Source organism: Lagopus leucura, unplaced genomic scaffold (genome assembly GCF_019238085.1).
Source record: "Lagopus leucura isolate 7727_CA_CO unplaced genomic scaffold, USGS_WTPT01 Super-Scaffold_73, whole genome shotgun sequence".
NCBI classification, from domain to species: domain Eukaryota; kingdom Metazoa; phylum Chordata; class Aves; order Galliformes; family Phasianidae; genus Lagopus; species Lagopus leucura.
The window spans coordinates 40378571-40388640 of NW_024962252.1; the positions used below are offsets into that span (position 1 = coordinate 40378571).

The 10070-nt window shown below is 36.7% G+C and overlaps 1 protein-coding gene across 1 annotated transcript in view; it reads left to right on the plus strand.

Moving 5' to 3' along the window:
• The window catches only part of RFX6 (regulatory factor X6), a 34681-nt gene extending 25211 nt beyond the window's left edge, over nucleotides 1–9470 (plus strand). Inside the window, exons 13-19 of the mRNA XM_042891664.1 lie at nucleotides 978–1087; nucleotides 2929–3046; nucleotides 4150–4272; nucleotides 5704–5913; nucleotides 6442–6951; nucleotides 7869–8087; nucleotides 9305–9470. Of these exons, the coding sequence (XP_042747598.1) occupies nucleotides 978–1087; nucleotides 2929–3046; nucleotides 4150–4272; nucleotides 5704–5913; nucleotides 6442–6951; nucleotides 7869–8087; nucleotides 9305–9468 (1454 nt within the window). The 3' untranslated portion in view covers nucleotides 9469–9470. The remainder of the gene's footprint in view (nucleotides 1–977; nucleotides 1088–2928; nucleotides 3047–4149; nucleotides 4273–5703; nucleotides 5914–6441; nucleotides 6952–7868; nucleotides 8088–9304) is intronic.
• Nucleotides 9471–10070: the final 600 nt, after the last annotated feature.

Here is a 10070-nt window from a genome sequence, read left to right on the forward strand (position 1 = left end):
CTAGCATGTCCTACAAAAGTATAAGCTTGAGCTGGGAAATCATCCTAGATAGATGATTTTAAATGGTTGTTGAAAAAATCATTTCCATGTCAGTTGCTATTTGTAATAAAATCCCTTTTGAAGTTCTATCTTATCATGTGGGAGTATTAGCATGGATTCTTGAAAAATGTCCCCCAAATCACATGTAATTATAGTTTAATTTCATGAATATTTAGGCTAGATTACATTCTTTGTTTTTGTTTTTATTTTTGACCAAAAGCTGATCTGTAAAAAAAAAACAAAAAACGTAACTTTCTATGAAGCGTAACAGCTATTTTAATAAAGAAAAATTGAATGAAGTACAAGTGCAGAGGATGATAATTTTTTTGCAGTTAATTTTATATACACTTATTTCTGAAAAAGATATTGATATTGAGATATTGTTTAAAAGATAATTCTTGCCATGAGAAGTATGGTGACTAGTTTGGAGAACTGAAAGAATAATAGCAAGGTGTTATCTTCTATGTATTGTTATTTTGATCAGAAAAGTTTGTTCTCTTACGTAATGAATCATAATCCTATTCAGGCACTTTCTCAAGAATGGGAAATAAAGAAGTTAACTTGTAAAATGTAAAGGAAACCAAAGACATTATAGAAGTCTGTCACATTACAGATAAAGCTGTTCTACTAAACTTAGTAATAGGTAGGTTTTCAAGGATGAGCATTAAAATGAATTTAAAACATCCAATTTATTTTTTTTTTTTTGCTTTTATTTTCTTGTAAAACTATATGTTATCATTGTAATGCTAAAATAAGTAAAATACATACGCATAATAGATGTATGTCTGCTTACTTCACTGAAGAGCAGTTCATTTCCTCACCACTGTAATTCTATGCCTTTCCTTTCGATGCTACAATTTTGTCATACAGCTGATAAGTGGCTTTTTCGCATGTTCAGAAGAACATGGAATGATATATTCTCCTTTTTCACATGGTAGATGACTCTATTACTGTATTCCAAGAACTGAAGGACCTTCTAAAGAAGAATGCCACTGTGGAATCATTTATTGAATGGCTGGATACTGTGGTTGAGCAAAGGGTTATCAAGGTACCTTTTAGATATTCCACCTGAGTCAAGACTACTTAATTAGTTCTAGTTAATCATGTTGAATGCTGTTGAATATTTTTACATCTGTGAAAAACTAAGTAAGGTGAGCCAAAGTTGTTCCTTAGAGAAGCAGATTTTTCTTTCATATTACTGAGATGTTACTGCATGTAATATAGGTTAAGTGCAATAGGTGGATTCAGAAGTAGATAACTTGTGGAAGGCTTTCTATAGACCAGAATTGAAGATGCCATGTTATAGCTTCACAAGGTGCTTAACTTGGTAGTTGAGACTTTTAATGGGATTTTTTTTACCAGTTTTACGAGATACTTCATAATCACAAATGTTTTATACATGTATAATTACAAATGATCATACTTTCTCAGGGACATGATTTAGTGGAGGGTTGTTAGAGTTAGGAAAATATGGCCAGGTTGCAGTTGAACATGATGATCTTTAAGGTTTTTTCCAACCTGAGCAATCCTATGATTCTATTTACAGTTCAGAACAAAGTAATTGAGTTTTCAGCTGTAGCTCAAGGAATATATATTAACCCAATTTGTGAATTAATGTAAACCATCAGAAAGAAATGTAGCATGTGGTAATGCTTGCTAATAGCTCTGAAGACTGTGTTTTCATCAGGTCCTATCCTGTCTGGTAATGCTATGATAGTTTATTTACCACTTTAGGGACCACCTTGACATGAATGGGTGCAGGAGGAGTGCAGTTAGCTTTGACTTGCAGAAGAGTGCCTCTGCCAATTCACAGAAGTTGACTTGTTACTTTCCCTTTCTTTACTTGTTTTCCCAAATTTCACTGGGTACATTAATATTTTCTGTGAATTTACAAACATTTACTATAAGCTCTGAGCAGCACAGTGAGGTGCTTTGGGTGAGTCAGGGCAGTAGAGCCTAACCAAACTCTCAGAAGCACTTGTATAGGCACAAAACTCTTACTGAGGCTGAGCAATCACAATTTATTTTAGAACTGATTGATTGCAGTCTAAAATTGACTCTCCAACTTCAAAACACAATTCTCAGTTAACAAGCCAGGTAAAAACAATGAAGCACCCTCCTGTTCATTGTCTTCTATGTCATACTATTTTATTAAATTTAAAAGGTATGTTTCCTAGCATTGTTCTCCTGTAATTAGGAGTAGGAAATACCAGCAAGTCCTGATATCATTCTAAATCCACTGGGTAGGAGCTGAGCACTTACAGAGCATGTAATCCCTCCACTGTTGTCTTCTGTTAATGCTAAAGTATGGTTACTCTCAAACTCGCACAACACTTCCCTTTTACTTGCTATTTGAGAAAGCAACAGTGCATATTTTTACCACATGAGCAAATCAGAGTATGAAGTGAGCAGCATTAAAAGCCCCACTGTTACAATAGGCATATCATTTTATAAGGGAAAGTCTAGCTGGTATTATAAAGATTACACTGAAGTAAAGAGACTAATTTCCATTAGCTTTTGTATGGAATAACATGGCACCAGAGGATATGTTTTTCTTCTTGTCCTTTACAACTATACACATACAGAACTATTTCCCATCTTCAGTATTAGAACATGAGGGCTTTTTTTTACATTCCTTTAGGCTACAGCAGAGTCCAAGCAGTAAGCAGTTTACTTCATTGAATGTGGTCAGATCTCCACTCTGGTTGCACTGAAAAGAGTGAATGCTGCTGTTTGTCACTTTAGGACAGACTTTATGAAGGCAGTTTAAATCAGGCAGCTTGGTTCCCTCTGCCACATGAGCCTGCATATTCAGTTCTCCTTTCTCCTTTCCTGTGTGTAGAAAGCAAGTTAGTATAACTACAGTATTCTGCTACTTCTGTCTTTCAGACAAGCAAGCAAAATGGGAGGTCATTAAAGAAGAGAGCTCAAGACTTTCTTCTCAAATGGAGCTTTTTTGGTGCTCGAGTGATGCATAACCTCACTCTGAACAACGCCTCAAGTTTTGGTACCCGGACTTTGTAAAAACACTTACATTTTGTACATATGTGCCAACATTTAGCCACCTTATGCTACTTTCTCAGCAGAGAAGCCTGTCCTAGCCCAAAGATTTTTTGATCAAAGGCACAAATACTTTGTAATGTGCTTTTCAAACTAACATTTCACAGTAAATGATAGTAGTAATTTATTGGTGATCTATGTCTCATATTCATTTTTCAAGATAGTTTTTATTAAAACTGCTGTTTGATATTGCCTTGCCATTTGCAAACTAAAAACTGTTTGCTTTAATCTGACACTGGAGCATAACTACATATCTCAATAGGAGACAGAAAATTCTAATTATTTGTTTTATATATGGACCAAAAAAAGACTACTGTTACTGCAGATACGTTTTGTTGTTGTTTATTTGTTTGTTTTTGTAAGAGCAAAAAGAATTTGACAGGTCAGTTTTGTTTTTCAGTTCTGAAATGAGGGTGCATTCATCAGTATTTTGTGGTTTTTAAAAATTAAGTTTCACTTGTCTGTCTTTAGAAATGTTTATATTTTTGAGGACTCTCAGAAATAGTATTTTATAATATAGAAAATGCTAGAGCAAATGAAATTAACTTTAAATACAGTGTATCATTTCTCAGGCTATTTCTATAGTTGTAGGTACTTCATTATCTAAAATTCAGCAGCTATTTTAAATGACTATAAGGACAGACACATTTTTAATGTGATACATCCTTGAAATAAGGTTGAAGACTTCACCAGTTATTGTCTGGTTACTTAGCACAAAGCAAACAGAAATAGAGCAGAGGCATTCTAGCAGACTTCAGCCTTATCTAGCTCCACTGTATGCCCTCTTCAAGTATAAAGCATGTCTCACTTTCATCAGTATTTTTCTTTGATGTAATTAGTGGTCAAATAGCCTACAGGACAGTAAACAATTGAGCTAGGTGGGCCAGTGCAAAGAGAGATTAGAGCTAGAAGTTAGGCACTATCCAGTGTTGGTCTTGCCAGGTCATTTAAAGTCCACAATTATTTGTTTGTTTCACCAGCTTCTTGTAGAGTGTTGAGAGATGGTCACAAAGATAACTTGGCTACTCTCCCTCTTTCTCCTCCTTAAAGGTTCTTTTCATTTGATCCGCATGCTGCTAGATGAGTACATCCTGCTTGCCATGGAGACGCAGTTCAACAATGACAAAGAACAAGAACTCCAGAATCTACTGGACAAATACATGAAGAATTTAGGTATCTAGAGCTTGGCTCCTTTGAATGTATTCCTGCATTTTTAGAAAATTGCATATTTGTTTAAACAAAAGTAGACTTATGCTCTTTCTTTATGAATTTGTAGTTTTAGGTCACATTGTTAAAACCACCTGAAATGGTTGTAACCATTAATTCACCATTTCATTTCCACCATCAACCACAGTTGATATTGTTGAATAAATTTTGGGAGGGAAATATTACTACACAGGATCACTGAAATTATCATGGGTGCAACTAACACTCCTGTAGTTGCAGCTGAAGGGACACAAACTGGTGTGAAAAGAAGTACATCTAGCAAAGAGCAGAAATTCCCAACCCAATTTTTCAGCCAAATCTGAAATACATAATTACACATTAAACTAGGAATGTATTCAATGTTAACAAATCATGAATGTCCCTTGAAGTTTGGAACACAAGGTTGGAGGCATATTTAGCAACTGACCGAAATACTGCTGTGGAAGAGAAACAGAAGAGCTTAAAATAATATCCTTAATATTTTGTAGCTACTGAGATTCAGAGTTAGGCAGTTGGAGGACACATCCTCAAGGTCTTTTGGTATGAAATGAAAGAATATTAAGAAATGGCATTTGATCCCTAAGACATGGATTAAATTGTGGTCCAAGTTACTCCCCCAAAATGTAGTGAAATTCCATTGGATTCTGCTGAATTTATGTTGATTAACATTAGCATCTGTGATCAGTACTGAAGTCTTTGCTTATTGTTACTCTGTTTAATCTGCACTGTGCTGCAACAAGCTTATATAGAATTTGTCTCACAGCAGATGGCTGCGCCTTTTCTCTTTATCCTTCAGGAAAAGCCTTGCCCTATGTAGCAGTTGCCTTTTCCTGAGACATTTTGGTGAAGTCCTTTAAATTGTAGCATAAAGCCATGATTTCCAGAAAAATAACAAAATTTCCACTGAATTTATCAATAGAACGCAGAAAACTGAAAACTACTGATGATAAAAAAATGCTTTTGTTCCAGATATCGTATGAAAATAGATACACTTCAAGCATTCTAAAACTCTCATTGTTAAATCTTTAAGATGTAGTATCATGAGCTTCAGTGCAATTTACTTGACTGCATTGCTGACATTTACTTCAAGAGAATAAATCTGATTTATATTCACACTGTGATGATTTCAGTAAGGAGCTGTTAATACAATTGACATGTATTACATAGATCTGTAGTGAGGGGATGTGATTTAGACAATATGCATTCTGATCTGGGAAGATTAAGGCTGGCGTAATATTTATTTTCATCTGCATACAAGAAATGGAGGCTTCACTGTGTTTTAAAATAAGCAAACGAGTTTATGAACAAATCAGACATCTCATTTGCAATATTAGTGTTGAATTTATGTGCAATGATCACACATAACAGCCACCAAGAGTTTTCCACTTATTATTCCAGATGCAAGCAAAGCCACCTTTACTGCATCACCAAGCTCTTGCTTCTTAGCAAATCGTAACAAAACTGCTTCTCTGCCCAATGACTCTTCAGTCAAAAATGAGTGTCTAGCGGAGCAAACCTACGTGTCCTTGTCAGCTAGTCAGCCTAGCAGTATGCCTTCAGGTCTAAATCTCTTTGCCACAGGAGATGGTGAGAATATGCAGCTGACAGGTATGTAGCAGTTCTCTTAGTCCTTCCTTCCCTTGTTTGCTTGTTAGTCTTTCAGTTCACAATAGCACATTACTGTAAAAGGAAAAATGACCATATGTATTTATGGGAACCTCTAGTAGTAACATCCCGCAAGCTCACCATCTGTGCCAATTCATGGAAGGGGGCAATTTTAGAGACCTGCCAGTAATACATCCTCGTGATACAATGATAAAAATATCACACGTCATGGCTTGATGAGATTCTTGCGAGGCATGAACAAACATCCTGAGCATACAAGACTTTTAAATGCTGGGATTTCACACTGAATGTGCCAGTCTCCAATCTGGACAATGGAATTCAGAAGCTTTCTAACTCAAAGCTGTGGATTAAAGAACCTACATTGCGTAGGCAGGAGCCAAACCATACACTTTGTAAAAGTTTCAGATGGTAACATGCACTTCACCAGAGGGTTAGTGTCTTAACAAATCCACTGCATTCATAAGAACTGCGGTATGAACACTAGTGACGGCTAATGCTTATTTATTGCAGGTCAGATGGAGCTGCCTCAAAGCACTGGTAACTTGATGACTCCACCCATTTCACCAGCCCTGGTCAGCCGAGGAAGTGTGATCAACCAGGGGCCAATGGCTGTGAGACCTCCGAGTGTAGGCCCTGTCTTATCCACACATTCACAGTGCTCTTCCTACTCAGAACCCCTTTATCAGACTTTGTCACAAACCAATCAGAACTACTATGGAAACAATCCCGGTTACCAGGCTATGTTCAGAACTCAGGCCCATTCCACTTCAGGAGTTTACCACCACAGAGCGGAGCACAGCCGATTCAATGCTTTGAGTGAACAGCAGTTCTCCAGGGACTACTTCAACAACAGTTGTGCTGTAACTCCATACAGTGCCAGGTCACCTTCCAGCTATTGTCCCTCATCCATGACTCAGGATGCACACAATATGCAGTTTCTGAATACAGGAAGCTTCAATTTCTTGAGCAACTCAGCACCTACTTGTCCAGGAGCAACATATCCCCCTAATGCTTCCAACGGTATAAAACATACTAAGAATATTTTATTTTTCCCTTTTGTTTCTCTTTCCTTGCTGGAGCGAAATGCTTTCTATCTGCCTTTTTTTTCTATGGAAGATATTTCAGCTCTTAATTATACCTTCATGTTTTTTACTTCTCTGATGACATGCATAGATAGTAAAGCAGCTTAACAAGCTACTTCAGGATTTATTTTCCTGTGGGGAATCCTCAGTTGACCTCAAATGCCTCTGCTACACCTCTGCCAGTCTTCCTCTATCACCATTGCCATGTCTTGCACAAAACAAGAGAAACTAGGATGACTTTGCCATGTGTCAATCTCTTGAAAATCTCTCAAAACATTTACTATGAAACTGTTCCCCAGAATTCAAGAGTAAAGTTTTTGCTACAGTCTGCTTCAAAGATGTAGTCAGAAAAAAACACCACTCTCTTCTGGAGGAAAAAACACAATGGAAATATTGCTTGTATGTGAGTTTGTATATGAAAAGTATGTATTACCATGAAATATTTTTTTCTGTGTGTATTTTTCTTGTTTGTCAGTTTCAAAAGGGAGGCTAAATTGCCTTCCACAAGTCCACATGACTGATATGAGTCCACATGGCATCTGTTCTGACCACTGGTTGCAGGGCACTGTTTAATTCTGAACTTAGAATGTGATACAATAGAGATGCAATTCTGTAACGAAAGCATGACTGAACTAGGATTTATTTTGCTCTGCAGTTGTCTGTCCCCCTTTTGGGTCCATCACTGCATGCAATATTAAGGTGACTAGGCCATGTATGTACTAAATAACCTTATTCTCAAGAAACTCAGCCAATAACGATTACCTTGTGCTCCAACTCACCACAGGCTCCTACACTGCTGTTTCTCTTCAATAATGATTTCACTCTACTTTCTTTTTTCCAATCTCCTGTCAATAGGATATTATGGAAACAATATCAATTATCCAGAATCTCACAGACTTGGATCAATGGTGGATCAACATGTTTCTGTAATCAGCAGTGTAAGTAGCATTCGACCATTGCCATCATACAATGATACACATGATCCACTGAACATCTTGGATGATAGCGGAAGAAAGCAAACAGGCGCATACTACACAGAGTCCTCACCTTCAATTGTCTGTCGAACTGCTATGCGTAAGTATATCCAAGACTCAGGAGCAATGAACTTTTTAGCATCTTCACAAGAACTGAGAGTTAAATTGTAACTCATATATATATATAGCATCTAAGATGCAGTATCAAATAAAATAGCTAAGTGCATGGGATGTATCCTGTGACGTTTCCTTAAATTTTCAGGAGAGTGAGTTGAATAACTCTTTGTTCCTTTTAAGAGAACTGTGATTCATTGTCCACAAGATTGGAATGGATGGCCTGAATTGCAGAAAATTACGTGTTAGGAAACACTTTTTAACTATTAAGTGACCTAATAATGAACTGGGCTCCTCTAAGGGCTCTTCAGGATCCTCACTGTCAAGCAGATCAAATGAATCCTGGCTCAGTAATGTCTAAATGTACACTTCCTGTATTATAGTCTCTTCCCTCCCTGTTCTCCAATAACTCTGTGAATTAGACAGATTTCCTACTGACAGTGAGTTACAGGTGAAATTACCTAATCTCCAATTTTTGATACGTACATTAAACAAAAGATATCTGAGTTTGGCTTTGCATTCCTGAAAGACTCTGAAGTATCACACAGAAGAGGTAAATTAAGGCACAGTCTGTTCATTTGTCCACAAGGTTACCTCTTCCTACTACTTGTTAAGCATATGCAGAAGGCCAGTCATTACTTGCCTCTTTAAGGCTTTGCAAGGATTTAATAGTCAGTTTTTTTTAAGGATGCTAAAGAGCAGGGGGAGGAATCCAGAATCACCAGAGGGGGATTGTGTCCACCAACTTTCTTTTGTATGCTGTGTTGTGTGCTAGGTGATGGTACTGGTCCCATCAATGACTATGGACATGAATGGTGCAAGGTATGAAAAGATGATTACAGCAAATGCAAACAGCTTTGCAGTTTTCATGAAAGATGGCTCATACACAGGCCCATAGATGCATTTTTAGCAGAGTTCACTGATGCATTAGTTTTGGCTTGTTCCCTCATGCTATTATCAGAAACTGTGAAGAGCCACTAAAGAAAAGTTGTAGAAGTAAATTCAGTGAAGAATAGAACTGTTGAAATTTCAGTTCTTCACATGGTGCACCTGGTAGACCAGGATTTCCATCAGATGAAATTATATTGTGTTTTTGATGTTGGTTGTTGTTGGGTTTCTTGCTTGTTTGTTTGTTTGTTTATTTTTGTTAAATGCAGTAGATAGAAAACTTGCAATTATGTTAACTGTTTTTTTTTTCCACAGCTTCAAACATGCAAACCACATCTTCGCAGTGTATGTATGGAACATCTGGTCACTTCACTCCTCAAGAAAATCTGGAGTCCCATCAACCACCAAATAGAGACATGGTATCATCTTTACCACCAATTAACACAGTCTTCATGGGGACAGCTGCCGGAGGAACCTGAAGCGGGAGAGACGTTTCACTGTCTTAAGCTTACTTTTCCATTTCAGACGTTAAGGCTATGATGACAATTCTTGTAGTTGGTGGATTACGGAAGTATTACATATAGATAAAAAATGAACCATTTTAGATTTTAGCACTCCTCCATGCAGCAAAGCAGATGTATTCACCATTTTTTTCCTACTTGTGAATCACTCAGGATTGTTCTCATTACAGCTTTTCAGTCAGAAGTTCAGGATGAACATAAAGAGCTAGTGATTCTTGACAGCAAGACTAACTTGTAAATAAATGATTGAATCTCTTCCTAATTTATTAAAAACGATATTTTAGTCTTTCACATATCTTTTATATTAAAATGTTTATTTAATGCCTGTGTTGCTCACTATTTATTAGGACAACAGAGTAACTGTTTACTTTCTCTTATTTGACAATTGTCAAATTGTATCCTACCTCCTATGGAAATGTTTACAAGGTCAGTTTTTACTGTTTTAAATGAAACTAAGTCAAATTCTTACTTTTTTACTGTTGTGCTCTGGAAAATTAATTTCAAGTGTCTAGTGTCTACCTGTGTAAGCGGAAGTTCTCAGGAAATAAATAAAACATATT